The 26,752-nt window shown below is 35.6% G+C and overlaps 1 protein-coding gene across 5 annotated transcripts in view; it reads right to left on the bottom strand.

Annotated features, from left to right (window-relative positions):
• The window catches only part of RhoGEF3 (Rho guanine nucleotide exchange factor 3), a 453,708-nt gene that overhangs the window by 19,357 nt on the left and 407,599 nt on the right, over nucleotides 1–26,752 (bottom strand). For all 5 annotated transcript variants that reach the window (XM_090375918.1, XM_090375919.1, XM_090375916.1 and 2 more), the window contains 7 exons: nucleotides 25,387–25,563; nucleotides 24,768–24,956; nucleotides 24,240–24,419; nucleotides 22,700–22,804; nucleotides 15,123–15,380; nucleotides 11,366–11,491; nucleotides 3,929–4,013 (listed from right to left, as the gene is read on the bottom strand). In XM_090375918.1, the coding sequence (XP_090232044.1) occupies nucleotides 3,929–4,013; nucleotides 11,366–11,491; nucleotides 15,123–15,380; nucleotides 22,700–22,804; nucleotides 24,240–24,419; nucleotides 24,768–24,956; nucleotides 25,387–25,563 (1,120 nt within the window). The remainder of the gene's footprint in view (nucleotides 1–3,928; nucleotides 4,014–11,365; nucleotides 11,492–15,122; nucleotides 15,381–22,699; nucleotides 22,805–24,239; nucleotides 24,420–24,767; nucleotides 24,957–25,386; nucleotides 25,564–26,752) is intronic.

Raw genomic sequence — 26,752 nt, 5'->3', positions numbered from 1 at the left:
TTGAATTTGCTGTTGGTAACATCATCAGTTGGTCCCACTGTATAGAATTTAAATACTGTCTCAGTCCATCGTAGTCGCCTTTACGGAAGCAATAACCCTTCCCTTTACTCCTAATGGTAGTTACCTCTTTGAGTAAATCCTACTTCAGCACACTGTGATCACTGCCACCTAGTGGTTCATTTATCTGCAGATTCTTAATGCATGAAGAATCACTGCTGATAATCAAATCAAGAGTATTACTCTTGATTTTCACAAGCCCTGCTAGTGTGAGTGACCACACACTAGCAGGGCTTTAGTTTGTGGTCACTCACACACTAAAGCCCTGCTAGTGTGTGAGTGACCAGCCCCCAAATTCCAGTCAATATCTGGGAAATTAAAATCTCCCATTATAAGACTCTCTGATTTACTGGCCCACTCTATTTCCCTGTACAGTTTCTTATTATACTCATCAGAGTCATTAGGCCTATAGCACACTCCTACTCTCAATTTTGATCTCCCAATGCTTATGTCACACCAAACTGACTCAACACTGCACTGTCCGGCGATGTCGACTGGCTTCACTTCCTTGGTTTTTATGTGTTTCTTAACTAATAGCATAACCCTTCCCCCCTTCCTATCCTGTCTATCCTTTCTGTAGACGTTGTACTCCCCAAATTCCAGTTTTGCGTCCCTTATATCTGTGTGACACCACGTCTCTGATATCCCAACAATATCTGCCTTTGATGTTTTGAGCAATACCTCAAATTCATCAAATTTATTTACTAAACTCCTAGCATTGGTGTACACGCAAGTATACCTGCACCTGTTTCTATTCTTAGCTACCCTAACACAACCCATGTGTTTACTTGTACCGCAATGGCTCCCAGCAGTCTCTGAAATATCATGCATCTTGTTTTTCAGGCTTCTGCTCATTCTAATAGAAGCAGTGCAAGAATCTCTTTCACCTCTGCCAGTGGCTACTGTCAATCTATTGGTCTTTGTCTCAGATGGATGATGGTCCGAGAGGACTAATCGAGCCAGTCTGAGATCGATGTGTCTGGACGGATGGACACTTCTGTCTGACATGCTACTGCTTGATGACTAAGTAGCAGAAGCATAGGTACATTTTGGCATACTTCATTTTATTTGTTTTCTTGCCTCTTGGTAGGAAACTTTATTTTGAATTTTATACTTTTGTATTTTTTTTTCCCAACTTCCAGAGGTCGCAGTCTTGGGAATATGCCGGATGGTTGCCCTTGCAATTTGGACACTCTGGGTATGAGTTTTACACCCACAGTTTGCACATGTTGTGTCTCCACGGCATGCTGTCTGGAAATGGCCGAATTTCTGGCATTTAAAACATCTTAGGGGGTTTGGGATATGTGGCCAAACACGACAGTTTAAATACCCTGCCTTGACTGAAGCTGGCAGGTTTGGAGAACTGAAAGTTAAAATTATACTCCAGGTAGGGACTAGACTGCCATCTTTACGGATCATGATCCTTTTTGCCTGAGTGACTTTTTGTTCTTTAAGTTCCTGAATTATTTCATCTTCAGGGATGTTCAATAAATCCCATTCAGTGATCACTCCCTTTGAAGAATTGAGTGTGGTATGTGGTGTGATTTGAACTGGGATTCCACTCAAGGATGTCAAATGTAATAATAGTTCAGAGTGTCGAGAATTCATGGTTTCTATTAACAAATTTCCAGATTGGAGACATTTCACCATTTTTGGTGAACCTGCAGCATGTTCGAGGCATCTCTGAATGATGGAAGGGGGAGAGCTTGCTCACAGATTGTTTTGACAGAAGATGTATTATTAGGAAAGCTGGTGATTCCTGTCTGTCAGTGTCCTTTTTCATTCTCTTCGAGAGAGAGAGAAGTCATGGTCAGTATCGTATTTGTCACTTTGTCGAGAGCACTTTGGCTTTAAACGTGGAAATTCATCTGTTTCCATCTTTGCTCCTTTTAGCCCCGAGGGTTGGTTTGTCCCCCAGGTTACCAGCCCTGCCACATGGAGGCAGGAGCGGTGCCACCAGTGACCAAGTGGTTGTTTAAGTTAGTTGATTAGTGATATATATATATATATATATACAGAATAAGAAAAGAAAGGTGGATTGCCTTTCTGGGTTCTTACTTTTGACCTTTAAAGCACAGAACCACTTCAAGTAAATAAAATAACAGCCGCACTAGAAAATAAACAAAACTATATCACTTTGGAGATCACTATAATCACAGGGCCTCTGTAGCCGAGTGGTCAGGAGTGGGAGTGCAGTAGCACACACTCCTTGAATAGACTGGGGTTCAAGCCCCTGACTGCTAACTATGGTCGATCTGCCAACCCGCACTGGACCAGCATAGCAGTTTCCCTCAACATGAATTGTTGAGGAGGCTTCCATCCTGCAGTGGGTTGATAATGGCTGCAGTTTACCTTTTTTATAATCACAGGAAGAAAATCACTTGTCACTCGAACTTCATCACATTGATCTTTGAACCACTTTATACCATTCAAACACACTGATATGACTTAACATTTCATCACCACCGATAGTTTTTAACATTTCATATGTTTCTATTTTCCCAGTTTAAAGCAATATCTGATATTCATTTGTTCCTCCATTGCAAAATCGTGACATAGAACATTAAAGTTACTAACAGAACTGGTTGTTACTTGCGACCTGTCTGCCTACTGAACAATCTCTGTACCACCATCTGTTGGAGGAAGTTTGAACTACAACATACCACTTCCATTTATTTTCAAACTCAACAAATGACCACAACAGCACCAGTTTGTGAATTTTATTGCCACACCTTGTATTAAATTGATATATACTAAGTGCTGGTCCTTTTCATTATTTATTAGATAAGCAGCATAAGTTATTTCTGAATGAGTGTGTCTCTCTCTCTCTCTCTCTCTCTCTCTCTCTCTCTCTCTCTCTCTTCCTCCCCCCCCCCACCTTTTCTAGATCCTTTCCCATATCCTGTAATTAACCCTTCATAAGATTTTCTGGGCACACTTTGGCTCATGTGATGAGTTTTCAGATGAAGAATGGGCCCATGGCAGTCAATTTTCTGAATGCACATGGGCTACTTTGGCAGCAGGCTCTTGGAATTGTTTTTTTTTTTTCTCCCTTCAAATTTTGAAGTTTCATAAAAATGAACACGATTTAAACTTTTTAAATATTAATTTGTTCCTATTTTGGCTTCATTATCAGAATTATAGTGAAACTATTGTAAAAAATTATATCAAAATGAAAAAACCTTACAAAAATTGTGAAAAATGTCAAGATGTATCCTAATATCCTCTACATCTATTAATGTATCACGTGATTCGGTTTCATCAATTTACTGATCAGAAATCCCAAGAATTTATTCAATTTTGGCTTTTATACATCAAATCAAACAACTGGTATCATCTATTATTGATAAAAACTGTATCTATAATTACTTGGAAACAGCTAGGTTGCTTTGTTTTTGAAGTTGTTTGTTAACTAAACAAATGATGCATAAATGGACACATTATCTGATATAATCTTAAAAGATATATATATATATATATACACACACATGCACATATGCACTAGAGCCTACACATGCAAATGACACACATTAAAAATGTAAACACTGCATAATTACTTGCAAAAATGTCAAATAAAGCATTAAGCTAGTTGAGCAATGTTAACTGAAATTAAAAGATGACAGCCATCAATGTTCTCATTGTCTTGCTTATTTACAAGTGTTTCCCCATTATTAATAATGGAAGAACATCACTTTCAAATAATGAAGACATGGGAAATTCTTAATGTTGTTCCAAAATTATAACTGAAACTTAAAAAAAAAATAAGAACGTTACAATTTTGACATTAAAAATATACATGGAACAGTGTAAAGTTTTAAGTGCACATACACAAGTTTAATTCCTAATTTTTCAATTAATGTTTTATATTTACCTCTACCATCTTCTACATCAAGGAGACTAGATGTATCCAAATCTATCCTTCCTTTGTAAACATAAGTATTCCTTTTCAAAAGATCCTATAATGAGCAATTACACATCACTAAAACTGAACTAAATATAAATTTTGCTGTTTTTTACAAAATAAGAATAAAATATGTTAACTATAAATTAATAAGAAAAGATTTAAAAAACTCAGTAAAACACCATATAACAATTTTCACTTCTCCAAACAATATTACTAATTTAAGATAAGCTTAAAAGAAAAATTAATAATCTGCACTTCCTCAGTTTGATTTGATCAACCCAATAAGATATGCCAACAAGAAAACATTCCTTACTCCTGAACAACAGTTGCAAGAACTACATTAGTGAAAACTCCAGAATGCCAAAACAGAACCTACTTGCTAAAAGGTTAATACTGAAATAATAGCAATTCGGAATAGTTTAAATGACTAAGATGAATTAACAGAAATACCTTTCTAATAAGGATAACTGTCTAAAATTCAATGTTGATTTTGATAGGAATAATGAAATTTTTTAAGAATTTATTTGAGATTTAATTTTATTCAACTTTTATTCATTCTAAATGAGGTTCTTAATAATATTTATTATCTGTTATTCAATAGATCATAAATATTATTAAGGGCCTCATTTAGAGTAAATCAAAACATACACAAAAACAACATGAAATGTTGTGTTTTTCTATCTGAAACTGCTCCTTCTCCAAACTGACTAAGGCATTTCACTTTTGGTATTGTTTTACCTGGAACAGAAAAGATATTCTCTTTCCATAGAAGCAAAATGCAATCTCAGTAAGAAATAAAATTTTTGCTAATAGAAAAATATGGAATGCTAAAAAATAATGTATTTTAGCATGATGTTGTAGAATGAGCAGCTATTATCTTTTATAGGCACAAAAAGGTGATGCTATTTGTTGTACATATTGGCACTAATGATATTAAGAGTAAGAGCAGCGCTATATTGAGAAAAAGCTGCAAGTTAGGATTAAATTTAAAAGTGTCTGCAATTCTTCCCAGACACAATAGCAGAGTGTCATGTACTCCTGCTATTGTGTCAATTAATTCAGCCCTGAAGAGCTTGTGAAAGGCTCATGGGCTAGAAATTTTCTCAGCATGATTTATTATTACAGGAATTCCCCGACTTACGTAACACTTGACTTACGGAAATTCGACTTTACGAAAGTTTTTGCCGGCCGGTGCAAACTTAAAAAGTCGTGGAAGTGTATTTTGCATCCTGTAGAAATAAATGGAGGTATCGTTAAAATATCGTAATGTGAACAATGTGAACCCAATAACACATTGAGTTTTTTTTTTTTTTTTTTTGTAATTCGTTCCAAGTCCTTGGAAGTTGAAAATTTCACTATTACTAAAAGGTCTTATTTATAATGGAAATTGCACTACACTTTCATCGCTATCATATGTTCTCATTATAAGAATCAATTTTGAATGCCTTTGTGATATTTTTTCTAAAGCATGTTTCTGGAGGTGACAACAAAAATGATAAAAACAATTTGCACTTCCCGGCTTTTTGGGCCTTTTCTGTTAGCGCATCTAATTATAAACGGGTAGTAAACTCTATCTTATTGCATTTGCGATAAAACCGATAACTGCAATTGTGTGGGTTTTTACGTTATTATGGTGAAATCTGTTCCCCTTCATTAAAATCTTCAATCATATAAAAAAACAAATTTTCAGAAACTTCTCTTCATTCCTATTTATGTATTACAATGATGAAGGGAAAGCGACCAACAAAAAGTGCAAGTGCTGGCAGTACCAGGAAACGAAACAAACTTCATTTAGAAATTAAGATGTAAATGATTAAGAAGTACGAAGCAGGACAAAGTTTGTCATCTATTGAAAGGGAATTATATCTTGTTGCTTCAACAGTGAATACTATTTTAAAGGACAGTGCACATATAAAAGAACATGTCAAAGGATCAATGCACTGAAGATCAGCAGTGATAACAAAACAGCGTTCAGGTGCTATATCGAAGATGGAACATCTGTTAATAATATAGATGGAAAATCAGATTCAGAAGCAAGTGCCCAGGAGTCTAATGACCATTCAAGCAAAAGCAACAAGTATTTATAAAGATATTAAGGATAAGTATGGCAAACCCCAACCCAAGTTCATGGCAAGCAATGGGGGATTTAATAGGTTCAAGCATCGCACTGGTTTACACAACGTTAAAGTATGCAGTGAAGTCGCCAGTGCCAATTCTGCAGCTGCAGAGAAATTTTGTGATGTACTGGAAAAAATTATTGATGAAGGCAGCTCTTCAACGCAGAAATTTTTTTAACGTTGACAAGACTGCTCTGTATTGGAAAAAAATGCCGGATCGAACGTACATTGCCAAAGACGAAAAGACCATGCCAGGTTTAAGGTGTCAAAAGACAGGGCCACGCTCTTGTTTGGGGCTAATGCAGCAGGAGATTAGATTAAAACCACTGCATGTGTACCATTCTGGAAATCCTCGTGCATTGGGTATCAATAAAGCCACTCTACCCGTGCATTTCCGATCGAACGAGAGAGCATGGATAACAATATCTCTCTTTGAGAATTGGCTTAAATGCTGTTTCATTCCAGAGGCTGAAAAATATTGTAAAGACAATGCTGTTCCTTTCAAGATTTTGGTTCTATTAGATAATGCTCCTGGACATCCTATGCATCTATATGATTTCTATTCGACAGTGAGAGTCATATTTCTACCGCCAAACACAACTTCACTCATCCAACCTATGGATCAGGGTGTTATTTCGAATTTAAAAGCATACTATTTACGCCCAACATTTTCTCAGGCATTGTCTGCAGTAGATGATGAGAAACTTTTCATTAAGATTTGTTAAGAGACTTTTGGAAATCTTACAATGTTTACCACGCCATCTTAAATATTAATAAGGCCTGGAAGGAAATTAATAAAAGTTGTTTAAATAGCACATGGAAGAAAATATTCCCATGGTACATAAAAGGCTTCAAAGGATTTCAAAAAGCTGAATCATATGAAGAGGTTACAGATAAGATTGTAAAGGTTGCAGAGCAACCTCAGTTGGATGTTGATGCCAAAGACATGGAGTTAATAGAGGAAGAAGAGAAGGAATTAGCTAATGAAGAACTTATTGACTTTCAGGCAGCGATAGTGAAAGAAGAAAATGCTGATGAAGATGAACCAAATGAGGAGTCGAGACGCTTCATCACCAGAAAGATGCAATGACATTTCGTGAAACTGCATTGGCAATGGTGAGGTTTGTGAAGATTGATCTTGACAGCGAACAATTCTTAAAAGTTAAAAGAGGGGTTAATGATATATGCTTGCTTGCTACAAAGAAATCTGCAATGAAAAGAAAAAAGCCACAGTCCAGTCATCCATTAATATGTTCTTTCGTAAGGTTGAGTGGCCGACTCCTTCTAAATCTCCACAGCCTCCGCAGCACCGTACTTATCAGCTGAAGACGTCGATTCTGACAACGATGCTCGAGAGGTAAAACTTACTGATGTTATGCCTATCTCCTCTCTTTTTGTAATTCTGAAAATTTTTTAAATTGCAGGCTTTTGTAATTTTTCCTGCGTGTGAGATAAAAAATTGAATAAATACAATAATTCTATTTACATGTTCTTTGAACATTTCTTTTTTGATTCAAACAATTCAGTGAGCACAGTTGCGAGTACTGCACAAGCACGGGGATATTTTGACTTATGCAGCATTCCATGGAACGCAACCCTTACATAAGTCGGGGAGTTCCTGTATTATTATTATTATTAGCTATATTGTGCAAGGAAGCCTGGGTCATATGCTGCACCAGCCATAAAAAAAATTCCTGAGGTATGCTGAGAGAGAGAGAGAGAGAGAGAGAGAGAGAGAGAGAGAGAGAGAGAGAGAGAGAGAAAATTAAAAGGGAATTACCCTGAAAGAGAAGAATGATGATATCCAGCTCAGGACCCTGGGTGTGCCAAGCCCATACTCATCACATGCGAGCCCCTGGGGTTGTGCTTGTAAAAGTGGTCTCTTCTTGGCTAGCAAGAAGAGACCACTTTTACAAGGATGAAATATATTCAAAAAGAAGAGGATGCAAGGATATTTACTGATACTATTTAGGCAGTATTAGGTGGGATAGAAATATACTAGCTTGGGGGAAGATGCACAGGTTAATGGATTAATAGCTGCAGCAGGCAGAGGTGTAAGTAATTCTTGCCCTGCTTCTATTGAGATATGCAGCACCAAGGAAAGCAAGGTATCAGGGATTACAAAGCCTGCTAGTGGTTTTCATGAAACAAGCAAATGCATGGGCTGTGTTAGGGTTACACAAAGTAAAAACAAGTGCATGTATACTTGCACATACACTAATGCTAGGAGTGCAGTAAATAAATTTGGTGAATATGAATTATGGTTAAGTTACCAAATGCAAACACTGTCGGGATATTGGCATAATGGTGCCACTCAAAAATAAGGGAAGAAAAATTTGAATATAGGGAATACAATGTGCACAAAAGGTCCATTATTATTGTGTAATGCAGGCTTCCCCCCCCCCCCCCAATCACCATTGGGTCATCTGTACTGGCATAAACCACACGCCGACCACGTGACTGGGTAACGTATTGTTTTGTAATGTTGTAGGCCAGCAACTGGCATTTTGCAGCTGGGGGATGACAAACACCAGGTCAGTCACATCGTGACTCCCATCCTTAGCCATGTGGAGGAGACACACCAGAGTTCTGCTAACAAGGTTTTTCTGGTCCTCCCTAAAAATGAGCTGTAGCAGGATTGTGGTGGCATGAATGGAAAAAGGAAAAAAAGGTGAAAATTGGGGGGAGGGGAGAAGGTCAGAGATAGTACAGAAGGGCAAGGTAGCAAAAGGCATCCCCTTGGAATTAGAAGTTATGAAAATAGCAAAGATTAAGTGAAAGAAAGGTCAATGGTGTCCTTCCTATCCCCAGCAGAGTTAGCAGCAATCCCAGTCTTGTCGGGAATATCCCACTTGAGTGAACCAAGGTTAGCAAAGATCCAACCCCCTAGAATGCTAGTTTAATCCTGCTTAGAGGAACCGAGCCAGCACTTGTCCACTCGATGTGATTGGTGAATCCTATCCCGAAGTACAGAGTCAACAGTCAGATCTAATTTTTGTCTAGTCAGAGTAATGTCAAGTTTGGGTAGAAGTCCATTCTGGTTGAAAAATGTCTCTTGGTAAGTATGTTACTTCCTTAGCATAGCAATAAATCCTGCTCAGAGATTGTGTCATCACTGAGCCATGTGTGGTAATTGAATCCCACCTTCACAGATGTTGAATCAGCAGTTACTAGTGCAGTCCGGGTAGAAGCAATGCACAGTATCCAGATTGTTATTCTGTGTTTATAATGGTTGATCTTCTCTTAAACTTGGTTGGCAAACTTCAAAAAAGCTGAGAAATTGTCTGCATTATTTAGTAAGAATAGGGCTTCCATCCAATCATATTCTCCTGTCACAAGTTGTAGAAGATGTCCAAGGTCAGTGTAAAATGGACATTTGATATATGTCCTCCATGCTCCATTTTCCCACATTTACATGGTGGCATGGTTTAAAGTCCCGGGGTGAAGAGTTTTTCATTGAAACCGCTGCATCCAGTTAATAAAAAGGTGGCATGCAATCACGGATTTCTCCATGTCAGGCATTGTCTGCTAATTTCCTCCACACGAGGTAGAAATCTGTATGTTGTATGTCCCTGGATGCAGGAATCCCATGAGTGTTGCCATGATGCAGATTCTTGTCTTTTCCACTCTGAATGGTTCATTTGAGTCTATTGCAAAATTGCTCAGTTGGGCCCGGAATCCCTTTCTGTGGTGATACTTGAGGAAATGAACTACATCGTGTTCTTTAGGCATTCTGCCACTGATTACCTGGAGGGCAGGGGTAGAAATCATTCTGCAAGCCCTCGTTGTTATAAGTAATACACTCTCTGTACGAAATGTAGTTGATTTTTGACTGATTTATTCTCAATTCTGCTATTCCAGCTCCAGCTCCAAATGTAAGGATTGGCAAGAACAGGCACTCATAATACAATTTAAGGGTAAGTCCCCAGTCTTTCCTTGTGACCCTTAGCAGTTTCCCTGCTACTGTTTTGAATCTTTCCTTTACAAATTTTTCATGCTGGAGAAAAGAAAGTGTGTCATCCACACAGAAGGGGGGGAGAGAGAGAGAGAGGCACACAGCATCTAAGGCAGTGCACCCAACCAATGTAGGTGGCCAGTGCAATGTCAAGTCAATTTGGTGAAACAAAAACTGGAAAACAGCAATGTGAATCATCCCCTACTTCCAGTTAGTTAGTTATTTGGTTTTTAGGAGCATTAGCAACTAAGGCCATATTGCTCCGGGATATGCGGTGGTCATTCCCTGACCTTTCCACATCCTCCGTATTTGGTGGCGACGGGCTCGAACCCCGGTCTAATCAAGAAGCCTGTGCTATGCACTGCTGCTCCTTCCCACCTGGCTACGGAGGCGCCCCTACTTCCAGTGTTTCAGAATATCTTATAATGATATTGGCTGGAACTTGCAGTTTGATCACTCACACTCTATCAAGCCTTTTCAGGATTTAACTGGACAACTGCTTTCTACACTGGCATGTTAAAGAGGCAACAAGGGAAAGCATACTCTAGATCCAATTATTAGAAGAGACCCTTCATACATTAAGAATCTGCAGATAAAAGAACCACCAAGGTGGCAGTGATCACAGTGTAAGGATGTGCAATTTACTTAAAGATGTAACTACTGTTGAGAGCAAAAGAATGGCTTTTGCTTTCTTAAAGGTAACTACAGTGCTTATAGTAACTGTATATCCAAAAACAGGAGGGATTTTTAAATGGATGAATAGCGCAGTTTACTTCAATTTTGCTACTGTGTGAAGAATTTTAACATTCTTCTCCAAGATATTTTTAAATCATCTGTGTGCATCTATATGTTATGTTAAAATGTAAAATAATTTGTTCTTTCTATTCAGCAGAAACTTCATCTCATTTCAATTAATTCCACTTGTTTCACTTCAGAAACCTCTAGATTCAGGTGCTAAAAAATTTAACTTTAACAAGTCTCTATTGAACTATATGGAGCAACAAGGAGATGCCATTCTCATTGATGAGATCGTGCTTCAAAATTTTCCTAATACCATTTGCAGGAAGGGAAGTCAAGGGAAAAAAACAGAAATTCATTGTTTTCCTTTTTCAAAAGTAATACATACATATTAAATTATATATCTTTTCACACTATAATATAGTGTTATAAATATTAATAAAATTATGTATTTAAATAAATTCACATTTTTGTCATATTTGCATGTTTTTCTTTCATTTTGTGCATTATCCAAGAAATATTATTTCTCAACCCACCCAGAATAACTGGGAGTCTATTGTACATGCTTATAAAAAAAACGATAATTCTTCTTACCTTTTTACAATAAATTATAACATGATCAAAAAGAAACATGTATATGTCTCGTGACCAGGTGGAATGCACACGCGAAGCTTCTCCAGAATGGATCAGAACCGAACTGGTATCCAATATATCTGGTCCCTAAAAATATCAACAAATACAGTGTAATTAATTATGACACAGAGAGAGAGAGAGAGAGATGTGCTATATAAGTTACATAAAAATACTTTGAGATGCTCATATGAGAAATATGAATGATACGCAGGACAATAAATTTTAAAATACCAAATAAGAGATAAAAAACCTACAGATATTAATTTTTTGTATTGTAAAAAATAGCAAAAATGAAAAATATAAAAAGGAATAAGCAACAGACATGTACCTAGTATGAATAACATTTTACTAGGTACTGTACATTGCAGTATTCTTATTTATTTTTTATTGTACCAATTAGCCATTCCTACATATTCAAATCTCCGCCATATTTTTTTTTTTTTTTTTTTTTGCATTGGTGCACCAGATTGTGAGGGATGGAGCACTATCAGAGCAAAAATAGTGACAATTTATTTGGTTTCAATATTGTTATGCTAAGTGGTGACCAAATTGCCAATTATATCTACTGCAGAACTATAATTTGCTGCAAAATTTCACTGATAATTACTGTACTGTTAACACAGTCTTTATATAACTTAAAAAAAAAAAAAGTTGAATACCAAAATCAACATTTCTGCAATTTTTGATTATGTGGGAATTGGAATGACTATTGGTGGAATGTCAAAAATTATTAATGATATCTCTTCAAATTTGCTAAAAGCTACAGCAAAGTAGAATCTGAGAATATTTGGCCAGAATAAATGAATTTTAGAATAAATCTGATTGGATGGTTGAGTATGAAATAGTCCAATTTTAAAATTTTAAAAATAAATGAAATTAATTTTAAAATTGAGCAAAAGCAGAGCAAGAGAGAGAGACTTAATCATTGATACAAGGTGCAGCAGTAAAGTTCCCGGACTGGCGCTGTTGTGGTCATGTTTGATGAGTTTGAAAATAAACTGAAGTGGTATGTTATAGTTCAAACTTGCTCCAACAGATGGTGGAAGAGAGGGATTTTCCAGTAGGCAGATAGGTTACAAGTAACAACTAGTTTTGTTAGTAGCATTAACGTTCCATTTCACAATTTTGTAATGGGGCAACAAACAAATATCAAATTTTGCTTTTAACTGGAAAAATCTGCGACCGAAACATATGAAATGTTAAAAATTGTTTATGGTGATGAAATGCTAAATTACACAGTGTTTGGTATAAGCAGTTCAGAGATTGACATGAACATCCATCAACATCTGGAAATGAGTGCAGAGATGCAAAAGTTCAGGAAACTGTAGTAGTAGTAGTAGTAGTGGCATGTGATGCAAGAAAGCAAATGTATGAGCTTATGCAGCATCAGCCAAAAAAAAAAAAAAAAATCACACCATTCCCTCCAAATGCCCATCCAGTTCCTCCTTAAATTTATTCAACCTATCAACTTCCATAACAACAGATGGAAGTTTGTTCAGGCAATTAACCACCCGCTGGCTAAAGGCAAATTTCCGCACATCTATTCTACATCTGTCTTTTCTTAATTTGAATTTATGTCCCCTTAGGTTCGTAATCTGAACAAGTGGAAGGATCCCATCAGAATTCAGCGTGCTCAACCCATTCAAGACCTTATATACCTCAATCAGATCACCGTGCAGGTGCCTAGTCTCCAGCCACTGCAATTTGCAGAACTTAAGCCTCTCTTGGTAAGAGGATCCCTTCATTCCCCTCACCAATTTTGTTGCCCTTCTCTGTACACGCTCAAGTAAATCTACATCCTTCCTAAAATGAGTCCTCCAGACCTGTACGCAGTACTCAAGGCGTGGTCTGACCATTGCCTTATACAGAGGGATAATCACCTCCTTTTCCCTGCTAGCAAAATTCCTATATATCATTGACAAAACCCCATGACCTGCCCTGGCAGCCTGTCTGCATTGCTCAGAAAACTTCATATCTGCCTGCACAATTACTCCCAGGTCTTTTTCATTTTCTACCATCTTAAGTGTAGTACCACACAGTTGGTACGTTTCTCTGGGGTTACTTCTACCCATATGCAGTACTTTGCATTTGTCAAGGTTAAACTTCAGTTGCCACTTCTTAGCCCATCTGCCTAAATTATCTAGATCCTGTTGCAGTAGCACACCGCCATTACTGTCATTAACAACCCTGCCAACCTTTGTATCATCTGCAAACTTCGACATTAAGCCTGATATACCTTCATCAATATCATTGATAAATATACAAAACAACAGTGGACCTAACACCGAATCCTCTGGGACTCCACTAATAACATTAGTCCAAGAAGAGCAGCACCCATTTATTACCACCCTCTGTCTTCTCGCACTTAACCATCCTTTTATCCATTGTAGCAACTTACCCTTAATACCATTCTGCTCCAATTTGTACAATAGTCTTCCATGCGGAACAGTGTCAAAAACTTTCCTGAAATCCAAATATATGATATCAAAATTATTTTTTGCATCCAGTTCCTTTGTAACCACATCATAATATCCTATCAAATTTGTCAGACAAGACTTTCCCTTAACAAACCCATGCTGTGTCTGAATTATTGCTGCAGTCTTGTCTAGATGATCCTGCAATGCATCTTTAACCAGCGACTCCATTATTTTACCCGGAACAGAAGTTGCTTGTGGCAAGACATTGTTGTTTGACCTTCAAAATGATGGTTGATGAGTTGGAGATGAATAAGGGGATGATTCATCAAATTCTTCAAGAAGATTTAAGGAAGTTCTGTGCAAAATTTCTGCCAAACAGCCTCATGGATGAGCAAAAGCAAAGAAGAGTATCATTCGTGCAAACACTCTATCCAGACTTGTTGATATGATCCTAATTTCCTCAATTGTATCATTGCTATAGATGAGCATTGAGTATTTCAGTATGACCCAGAAACAGAGTCCATGCATGCAGTGGACTTCAAAATTTTCACCAAAACCCAAAAAGTTTCATTTACAATTTTCATTTTCATTTTCAAGAATATGCTAATCATGCTTTTTGACAAACAGAGCTAATTCACAAGAAATTTGTGAATTAGTTCTCTTTGTCAAAAAGACAAACATCTGGAAATGAGTCCAGGAACTTTATTGCCACACCTCATAGAGCAGCTGTTGCTGTTGTCTTATTTTTATTTTAATATACTAATTTAAATTAAATTGTTTCTTCTTTATTAAGATGGGCTGTTCAAACTTAAAACAGTAAGCATTACGACATTAAGTATTTTCTCATTTTTAAATTATAAAATCTGGTTTTTTTTTTATCATTTGCTTATTATTACTATTATGTAATATATAATTTTATTAATAAGAGATTCCTTAATAGATGTCAACTGGACCACTTAAAAGAAAGCTGTCAGGCTTTCAAACTCAACACTTTAATTTTAAAATGAATTATTTCAATAATTACATGTTATTTAACTCAAAGTCCATTGCCATCAATTAATGCAACTTGGAATGATAAACTTCTCATGAACCTTAAACAGAAATAGAACAAAGTGCAAAGACAGAATTACTCAATGTGAAAGAACTGTCTCACAGCAGAATGTGCAAAGGTGCATCAAACTGAAAAGGCAGCAGTATACTGCTGTATTTTATTCCTACCATGAGGTTCAGAGTATTTTTGTCTTCAAAATAAGATATTAAAAGCAACCCTATACCATTATGAATAGGTATGGTTCTCTTACCTCCCAGCCATCAATGGTTAGCTGCCACTCAGCTAACCTTTCTAAACATTCCATTCTTCTTTTCCTTTCATTCACAAGCTGTGCAACTCCTCTCATGGCAGCCAAGGCATCAGCAACAGGCTGATAATCTGGATGATCAACTTTCGTATATTTCAAAAGTTCAGCAAGCTGCAAGGGATATTTGCAAATCTTCTGGACAGGAGTTAGAAGGAAACCATCAAGAGAAATATCAATCATTTCCTGAAGCAGACGGCAAGCCTAAAATGAAATTATCCTTTTATTATAAATTAAGAATGACAATTTAGTTATATCTAAATAATTTTGGTGTACATTCTAAATTTGACAAAGATTATTGACAATACACTAAACTAGTATTTCTCAAAGTGTTGCTCCCCTCTCCCAGTACATGAACCTTTCTTTAGAGATGGATGAAATATACTTCAAGGTATTATTACTGTTCTTTATTTATGGAACCTTTGATGAAAATACATTTCCTAAAAATTGCTTCCAGAATGTTCTGCATTCTCTATAAACACTATTAAAGAAGCCTTCAATAGTCAAATACAACAGTTTATAAGTGGCAGCATCACTGACCACTGTTAGCCAGCAAAAATGAATCATGACTGCTGTATCATATATTTTAACATCTGTTTGTATAGTTACAGAAGATTTGTTTGTACAAGTTGACACAGTTTTTGCCTTGAAAATTCATCCTTAGCCATATATTTGCTTTATAAGTTAACTTCCTCTGTTACAGTCATTCTTTGTTGGAGAAGAATTGCACATTACTTTGTAATTCAATTATTTCTGATTATTCTTTTAAACAATTACATTATGACATTTTATTACACTGCACAGTATATTGTAAAGAAATCAATAACCACATGCAGTACTCCCTTATGTTGCAGGTCACAAAACCAAACATACCAAGTTTGGTGATGATATAATATTGCTCTTTAAAGCTGTGTATACTCTGGAGGCTTTGACTATGAAACTGCGCCATTTGCTGTTTGGTACGGTAGCAAATTTGCTGTTCATCATCATCATCATCATCAGCCATTTTCAATCCACTGCAGGATGAAGGCCTCTCCAGCAACTTTCCAGTTCCTTCTGTTTTGAGCACTGGCCATCCATTTACTACCCAAAAACTCATGAATTTCATCTATCCATCTCCGCCTTTGTCTTCCAGGTTTTCTTCTAGCTCCTCTTGGGTACCATTCTGTTATTTTCTTAGTCCATCTGTCATCATGTCTTTGAGCTATGTGTCCTGCCCAAGACCATTTTAGTTCTTTAGTTTTGATAAGAATGTCCTTTACTTGAGTTTGCTGCCTAATCCATGTGTTTCTCTTCTTATCTAACAGTCTAACTCCCAATATAATTCGTTCCATTCTTCGCTGTGTAGTTCTCAGCTTCTCTTCCATTCTTTTGGTGAGTGCCCAAGTTTCACTTCCATAAGTCATGGTGGGGAGTATACATTGGTTCATTATTTTACGTTTCAGACAAACTGGGATATTGCTCTTCAGTATGTGACTATATTTCCTGAATGCTATCCATCCAAAATTTATTCTTCTCTTGACTTCCAGCCATTTATCATTATTACAGCTAATAACTTGTCCCAGATAAGTATATGACTCCACCTTTTCAATTACTGCTCCTTCAATCATTATTTCCCTTTCCGTGGCATACTTGTTCATCATTACTTTTGTTTTAGCCATATTCATCTTTAGTCCAAAATCCTTACTAACTGTGCATAACTGATTAAGATTTTCCTCTAATTCTTTGGGATCGTGACTTATGACCTAATGTCATCTGCAAATCGTAAATGGTTTAGGTACTCTCCGTTCACATTGACTCCTTTCTGCGACCAGTCTAATCTTCTGAAAGCTTCCTCAAGGGCAGCAGTAAACAGCTTTGGAGATATTGTGTCTCCTTGTCAAACTCCTTTCTCGATTTTAAATTTCCTACTGTCTTTGTCTAGTCTAATAAAGGCGGTAGCACTCTAATTTGCTATTATAAATTGAAAATCTCAAAAGTTCACTTTTTGAGAACTCAAAGTAAACCTGATAATATAGCATCCGATGAACAAATTCTTTGGTTTTAAAAGGCGAGCAACAATGTATATTTCTCACAAATATACATGTAATAAATTGTAAATATATTATTAATTCATATCTTTCTAACTTTTAAGCAAGGTATCTTTAATTCAATCTTAAGATTTTATACTCGGCATATAAGCAGACCTTAAAATTTTGGAAATTTTTTAAGTGCTTCAGAAGTCAACTTATATGCTGAAATATATGGCAATCTGTCTTCTGTTTATTTTAATTAGTTTATAAGGCTGTATGCCTACAGATTTTCTACAAATAAAAATGTGTTTTAAGTCCACCTTCCAAAAACCAAATACACAAATGCAAATGACTACTTTCAAAAAGCAATCAATACTACACTGTACTCTTTTCTCACTTCCACCTCACCCCACACAATTATGCAACAACAGCTGTCAGTCAAATTGTCCTTTCTGTTATATTTGGCATATGCTGGCTGCCATTTTCTGCCAAAATCAAGTATGGGATTCCAATGCATTTTCCAATTTACAAAACCTCTCCTATAAAACAACAAAATTATTGAATTTTCCTCATTTGATAAAAGAATAATTTTTGAATTACTTATTTTCACTGTAAAAATATTTTCAAAAAATTTTAACAACAATTTATTTCAGTTCTACTGGATTAAAGATTCTTTTAATTATAAATCTGATTCATTAAATATGAATGAATAGGAAAAACTGATTATGATTAAGTTCTCTTCTGATTCTTCTTTGAGAATTTGTTTTAACCATCAGTCTTTATCTGATTTATTGTTGAACACTCAACTAGTCTATATTTTGTTTAAGTGGTAAAGCATAAAATGAATGATTCCTTTTGAAGCAACCCACTTATGCAAAGGATTTTTCCAACGCTTGCTGTCATCAAATGGGCGCCTCTGTAGCCAGGTGGGCAGGAGCAGCAGTGCATAGCACACGCTTCTTGATTAGACTGGGGTTCGAGCCTGTGACCACCAAATACGGAGGACGCAGAAAGGTCAGGGAATGACCACCGCATATCCCCAGAGCAATATGGCCTTAGTTGCTAATGTTCCTAAAAACCAAATAACAAACAACAGTCATCAAATAAAAGTACTGTTCTACTGTTCCAGACTGAACGTATATGAATTAACTCATGGTAGCCATTTCACAAATGCAACTATGGTTTGGAAAACTTTTCGATAAAGTAAGCCAATTCTTTTCACTGAACACTGACACCGGTTCCACTCTTTTATTGCTTATTAGTTATTATTGAATAAAAAACATTTGTTTTTTACAGCTTAATTCACTTTTTGTGCTCGCTTTCTTTATGCAACTTAATTGCTTTTACACTGCTTTATTAAGTTTTGTTGATTTTAAATTTTTGAATTAAAATGTGAAAGAATAAAATGCTTAGAGAATTAACAACTAGATCTGTAATGGACATTACATGGACTTTTAAAACAATTTAAAACATTGAAAAAAGTCCACAAACCACCAACAGTCGTATACCACCAAGAAAAATTGTGTTTAAGCAACTATAATATATGTGTCTGAGTTGTGAAAAGCCAAAAGGTACAAAATCAAAATTTAATGTCTATATAGTAATGCCAGGAGTACTGTAAATAAATTATATGAATTTGAACTTTGAGTCAATCAATGTTGACATTAAAGGGATAACAGACATGGTGCTATCCAGAGATGAGGGATGAAGAATTTTATTATAGTGAGTATAGCATGTTCAGGAGGAGGGACAGAAAGGGCCAAAGTCAGGAGCTCTCTGAAAGTGATCAGACTGTACCTAGAGTCAGATAAAGTTCAGATGGATTAGAGTCTTTGGGCCACAAAATGCAGTAAAGAGAAGAAGATAAAAAATCTCTATAGGCAAGTTGAATAAATAGCCAAGTGTTACTGTTTCATTATAGGTGACTTAAATCAAGTCACCTATAATGAAGCTCTTAAAGATTTGGAAATTGTGGATGGGCAATACACCACTAGGAAACACATTTTTTAGTTGTCTGAATGATCATTATTCTTTCTAACATGTCAGCGAAAGGGGTTTTAATATCCTCAACTTGGTTTTCATCAAAGATCAAAACTAGATCCAAAATTTGACAGTGCAGGAACCAATAGCAGTAATAATCACAATGTCATAAAATGGGTAGTGTCTAAAGAGATTTCTGTAGCAAAGAAAAAGCATCAATTTTGAGAGAGAGAGAGCGAGAGAGAGCACAGTATAATGGATTGAGGTATGAGGTATTTCTTGAGCTCTATTGACTGGAAAGACAAATATAAGCTACTGGATATGAGTTCATTCAAGTATTCGAAGGATTTATCCTGGAAGCTATTAATGCATCAGTTCCAGTGGTAAAGTTTTGCAAAAAAAAAGATACCCAAGCAGATGGCCAAAGAGGTTAAAGGTTTAATTGAGCAAATAAAAAAGCATGGGATAGTTAGACTATTGTGAGATACTGATTTATATGAGTTATCATAAATGTATTGGTAACAAAACCACTGAAGGGGTGAGACAAATAAGAGCTTAAGTACAAGAAATAACAAAGAGAGCAAAAATGAAGATGAGTTATTTTTTCATACATGAATACAAAAAGGAAGAGGGTGAACAGATAACTATCTTACTTGATCTAACTAGGAAAAGTCATAAAGCCCAGCAGAAGTGGCACATGAGCTGAATAGGCCATTTGTCCCACAGGGGAGCAATGATAAGGACTTAAAACTGCTGTAAATTAAGTGATATCAACTTCAGAAAACAGTATATGACAGAGGGGGGCTACTGATGCTGAGAAAAGTAAAGCTCAAGGAGTGGATGGTATACATCCTGTTGTGCTAAAAAAGGACTGCATTATCCTGTTGATGACATTAGCGAGATTATCATAAAACTCTGGAATGATCTCCTTGAACTGGAGAAGTGCTAATGTCCCCCAAAGGAGGTGAATAAGATGTTGAGGGTTACTACAGACTAGTGAGTTTGCCTTCAGTGGTGAGTAAGATTGTGGAATCTGATTAAGGATACGATACAGAGCCATCCTGATAGGAATTGTAACCTTAATGAATCACAACATGGGTATTTGTGGGAGAAATCTTGCCTGATCAATCTAGATCAGTGTTTCTCAATCATTTTACTCTCATGGCACATTTTCCAAAGAAGAAAAATTTCGCGGCACACCTACGTAGTCATAGAAGAAGAAATTTCTAAATTTTGCGGCACACTTGGAAAATTTTGCGGCACACTAATGTGACGCGGCACACCCTTTGAGAAACACTGATCTAGATGATTATTATTATTATTATGTAGTCATGAAACACTTAGATGCAAGAAGACATTATTTATCTTGATATCAGTAAAGCTTTTGATATGGTCCCCTGTGCAAGGCAATTATATAAAATAAAGCAAACTAGGATTAATGGCAAGATCCTTCATTGGATCAAGGATTGGCTAAAAGAAAGGAGACAAAGAGTAGTCATAAATGAACATACCTCAGGGTGGACCAGTAGAGTCTTTCGGGAATCAGTGTTGGGATCCCTTTATTTTTTTTTTTTATGTCATTGATGAGGGAGCACAGGGGAAGTTGTCAAAATCTGCTGATGATTTAAAAGAAGGAAGAGTAGTTAATAACAAGAACCAGGCCATTCTGCTTCAATATGACTTAGATCAGTTGCACAAATGGCCTGAAAAATGGCAACCAAAGTTTAATGCTGCTAAATGTGAGTATTTCCAATGAGAAAGAGAAATCCAGAGTTATTTATTAGCTAGAGAGAGTGGAGTTAAAAGTGGTCCAGGACAAAAAAAAAAAAAAGACTTGGGGGTTACAATTCAATCAGACATGACATTTTCCATGCAGTACAAACAGATGACTAGGAAGGTACACGAATCTACGTAAATTGAAACTTACTGGAATGTAAATAGTCAATTATAATATTAAAATATTCAATCAATAATTAATATTGAATTACTGTGGCACAGAGCGGAACAAGTTACGATAAGTTTAATAAAGGAAATACATACATATATTAGATCAGATACATACAAAAGCTTTTGACTGTTTTGTCAACTACCTCAGTTAAACTGACAGTCAAGAATGGAACATGAGTGTGTATACTGCATGTGTATGTTGCCAGTGTTTGTCATTAGTCAGAATTGTTGTTTCGATGATAGGGTGGACCCAACATCCACTGCTCCTGTTGACCGAGGTATTGGAGCATGTGATGTTCAGCGACTCCAGCCAGGCACGTTGTCGATAGTGGCGGGACCTATCCACAATCACGACATCGTGTGTGGGTCAATGTCGTGGTGGGTTGCCCAAACATGTTCGGCAACAGCTGAGTGCTCCACATCCGCTAAGCGGATTGCTCTTTCGTGTTTGGAAAGGCATTTTGAGTTGTCTCCTTCTTGCCACTGCACGAACTTTGTTAATTCGTGCCTGGACCCACTCTAGTTCTATAGATGAAAGGCACACCGAAATTGCGAAAATCAAGGCGGATCTTATGAGGTGTGGCTATCCCATCAATACCCTTGACAGGTGTGACCTACAGGCATGAGACCGCGTAGCGACCAACAGAAACATCCAAGGTGATGACTCAGCCACGAGTGCCTTTATCCCATACTACCCAAACCTATCACAACAGGTCTGTAGAATTTTAAAATCACATGGGATAAAATGCATACAACTCCCAGGCAGAAAGTTATGATCCCTCACCTCTAAAGTGAAAACACTGGTCCCCACCTTACTACAAAGCAGATTGGTCTACCGCATCTCTTGCCGTGACTGCACTAGCTGCTACATCGAAGAAACTGGGAGACAGCTCGAAAAACGCCTTTCCGAACACGAAAGAGCAATCCGCTTAGCGGATGTGGAGCACTCAGCTGTTGCCGAACACGTTTGGGCAACCCACCACGACATTGACCCACACACGATGTCGTGATTGTGGATAGGTCCCGCCACTATCAACAACGTGCCTGGCTGGAGTCACTGAACATCACATGCTCCAATACCTCGGTCAACAGGAGCAGTGGATGTTGGGTCCACCCTATCATCAAAACAACAATTCTGACTAATGACAAACGCTGGCAACGTACATGTGCATCACAGCCATAGGCTTCAACATCCAACAATTAATCATGCACTTCACATACATGATTGGCAGTACATGCCCTCAGGTTCCATTCTTAACTTTCAGTTTAACTGAGGAAGGTTGACAAAACAGCCGAAAGCTTTTGTATGTATCTAATCTAATATATATGTATGTATTTCCTTTATTAAACTTATCATAACTTGTTCTGTCTCCATTTCGCTCTGTGCCACAGTAATTCGATATTAATAATGAATCCAGAGCGCACAGGCCTTTTTAATCACATTCAATCAATAAATAACAATAATGAATTAATTCTCAATAACAGACATTGCATTCATTTATTAACATACATTAATAATAATACTAATAATAAAGTAAAGCAAGCAAGAAAGATGTGAAAAGACAAAAAAACAAGGTTTCTTACCTCAAAAAACTGCAGGAACTTTTGATCTGCATATAGCTCTTGCAGTTCACTCACTGCTAAAGGATGATTATTACAATATTCTGAATAAATTTCAAATTCTTCTTTCTGAAATAAATATTTCCATTCTTCAGCAAAAAAAGTTTATAACTTTTCAAGTTGTTATTTCATTACTTTAAACAAAAAAAAATATTAAAAGATTAATTAATATAGCAGGCCCTCATTATAACATGGTTCGCTTTACGCTGATTCGCTATAATATTGTTCTTATATTATAACCTGTATCTGACTATAATGCTGTCACAAATCACTATAACGCTCTTTCACAGATTGCATTTTTTGGCATATTTAATGAAATCATTTCATTTGATGGAGTCAATAGCTTGAAAATGAATAGCAAAACAGCATTAAAACATTTCCCACACTGACTTGAAAAATTTTCCCATGCTCCGTGAAATTTTCTCGCACGCTAATTTAATTGCAGTACAGTGACTTGTTAAGTAGCTCCGAGATCAACATTTTAAAAATTATCAGGTACATTGCTTGTAATATTTGTGTAATATGCATTTATCCGAAGTCTAGTCATCACTCAGTATAGTATTAGACATCGTGCGTAATGGACAGTTTACTCGAACATTGTATCATAATTAATGCAACCAATACAGTTACATTTTCGAAGAGTTAATAATAGCGGGTAAGAATGAAAAAGCAACAATGTCTGGATGCAGTATGAAGACTATAAATGTAAGAAAAAGACAGAATTTAAAAATTAAATTAGATGTTTTGAAGCGAATCGATTCAGGTCAACGACAAGCGGATGTGTGCCATAATTTAGGACTGGCAAGTTTAACTGTAAGAACAATTATAAAAAATAAAGGATTAATTTTAGCAGTGGGAAAGAGAGCTGTTCCACTGCAAGAGCAACTAGGGCTAGCTAGGCTGGCTATTAGGATTGAAATGGAGACACTTCTAAATAATTTTATTTTAGATAATATCCAATGCAAAATTCAGTTAAATACAGTATTATAAAAAAAAAGAGAGAGAGATTAGCCTATATGATGATCTGAAGAAAATTCACCTAAAAAAAAAAATAAATAATAAATAAATGTGGAACCATTTAAAACTAGTAAGGGCTGGTTTAATAGATTTAAAATCCAGGGAGAAGCCGCAAGTGCAGATCAAGGAGCCGAAACTTTCAAAAAAAGAACTTGTTAAAATTATTGAAGAGAGATATGTGTTATACTTCTCAACAAGTTTTTAACATAGATGAAGCAGGACTTTTTTGGAAATAAATGCCTAAAAGAAGTTTTTTGGTCCTACCTTATATAAAATTTAGTAAAAAATATTTCATCTCAAATTCTTGATAATCATTAATGAGTATGTCAAAACTTTATAAACCAATGTGTAATTCAGCCAAAACAAAAAAAAAATAAAAAATAAAATAAAAAAAGCAGTGAAATTAATTTAATTGAACATTTAAACTTTTGGAACAGCATATTCAATTAATTATTTTAACTGCACAATAGGCCTTAAAATTACCTACATGTTCAAGGAAACAGTTGCCAATCTCACTAAGGTGAGGCCTTTCTTGATCAATACAACCTTCCAATTTTTTCAGGAACTTGCTCTGAAAACTGTAGATTTGTTCTACATTTCCAAAAATTGTGGCGATGCATTCCTCTGAAAACATGTCCGGCCTATGACGGACTTGTCTCAGATAACCCTAAGAAAGAGAAATTCAAAATCCTAAATGTCACTAAATAAAAATCCCAATGAAGAATTAATTTTGCATATGAAGCAGATGGTAAATTAAATCATTAACATTATAAAATTTTATCTTTAATATCAAAAGAAGAAAATAGCAAACTAATCTGAAAAACCAGTTAAACCAACTAGCTTTAAATTATTAAGAATAATTTAATGTACTATGCAAAAATCCTTACATACAGATTATTTTTTCATAAAATTAAAATTTCTGAATATCACTACAGTCTAGATCACAAAATTTTCTTCTGACCCAGAATTATATAATCAATTGTCACTAATTAAAGAGTTAAATTTATTCTCTTACCTCCACTACATCTTGGAGATGTTGAACAAAATCCTGTTCTGTGCTAACAATTTCCTGAACAACATTTGCTCTCACTTGTTCATTACTTAACAAACTGATGCTCATTTTGTTAGGTGCTTGCCTTGTCAATGTGCCATCTGCCATCTTATTGATGCAGTCTTCAACAGTGTCTTCTTGGCTTACTCTAAGCTAGTATAATAATAATAAAAATATCGTTACACTCTTTTAGTACAGTACAAGAATAAAAAATATGAGAAGGTTTCTGGTCTTTTATTGTAAAACTCCAATTAATATAGTTCCCAATCATAGCATAAATTTTAAAAATTTAGCAGGTCCCACCAGACAAATCAGTTTTTAAGCAAATGGAAACAAAATTCAAGCATTACTTGCTTTTTATCCAAAAACTTCACCAAAAAATTAAAAGTAAAATTTCCAGTGGGGACACACACACACATGCCCAATAAAATTTTTTTTTAAAAAAACTGAAAAAAACACATTACATTTCATTATCATCCCCTACCTATCTCTAGCTCTTAAAATTTATCTTTGAATTATGAAAATCTCAATATATGAAGAGTCTCAAACTTATATTCTTAAAAATACTAAGGGTATGACTTACTCGAACAAATGCTGCAGGAAACCAACCACTGGAATTGCCTATAGCCCCCCACCACCAATCTTTGTCACTAGAATCGGTCACCTCAATAACTTCTCCAGCCTGAAAAGCCAGTTCCTCTGGATCTATTGTAACATGGTCCCACAGTGCCTCAGCATAAGTTACTCCATCATCTTCGAGCTTAAAAAGAGTAAAATGACAAAATGAAACTAAAACTCTGATTATATTAATGTTACAAAATAAAATCAGTTGATGAATTATACTTTTTTTAAATTTTGAACACTTAACCTCTTTCATAGCACATGACTTTAATTTTTCAAGGTTCTGTCATTACAGTATCAACTGTACTTACAAATAACAGTAACCACTTATGATATATTTTAAAATATCATCATAAATGTTATTTTAAAAATATACCATAAATATATGTTTATGATATATTTTCAAAATTTAACGCAGGAAGGTGTAGCCAACTTAACAACATAATATGGGCACAGGCTGAAATTGAAGAAATTCTATGGAATTCAGATCAATAAGTTGATTAAACTGAATCAAATAATATATACATAAACATAGAAAATAATGCTGCAAACAAAAATTAAATTTTGATTAATTTTATTTTTGACAATAATCACACTTCATTCAGCTATAATGTCAAAATAGGAAAAACATTCATTTTTTGAAAGCATTTATGTACACAGTTTTTCAATTTTTTACAAACAAACTTACAAATTCCTCAAAATTCACTCCTGAAAGGGTTAAAACAGCACAATATATATATATATATATATATATATATATATATTATAATAAATATGACAAATAAAAATAAAGATGGCAGTTCGAAACACAGAATTGGCATTTATATTATTATATATACATCTGCATCCTTTGCTACTGCTTTTCACACTTTAGTGCATTTGTTTTGTCTAAACGATTTTTATCTTTCTGTTATCTCTATTGGTTTTGTTTTGATACACTATTTTAGGACAATATATATATATAGTCCTAATTTGACAAATACACAACAGTTCACTTTATTCATTATTATTAGAGAAGCCCTCGGGATAAAACCTGCACAAACATCTGGAGGAAAAACATCTTTATACTTCACAAAAGCAGTTGCACATCAACTCCAAAATGCCAAAAACATCAAAGAAGAACTCCACAACAAAACAACTGAAATGAAATGTCACACATAAAATTATTAATAGAACAGATATGTTTTGGATATACTAGGAATCAGAGGGGTGCTCTGAGGACTAAAATTTACCTTGTGGGATTCAGGGATAGTCTGAATAGAAAGGTACTGGAAGATATTCTCTAAATTAGATCAGATTATGATTGCTTGGAGTAACTGTTATTTCCT

Source organism: Mastigoproctus giganteus, chromosome 6 (genome assembly GCF_048544385.1).
Source record: "Mastigoproctus giganteus isolate SK-2022 chromosome 6, ASM4854438v1, whole genome shotgun sequence".
NCBI classification, from domain to species: domain Eukaryota; kingdom Metazoa; phylum Arthropoda; class Arachnida; order Uropygi; family Thelyphonidae; genus Mastigoproctus; species Mastigoproctus giganteus.
Note: the sequence above shows the minus strand (reverse complement) of the source record. Positions and strands in the feature narration are given on the sequence as shown.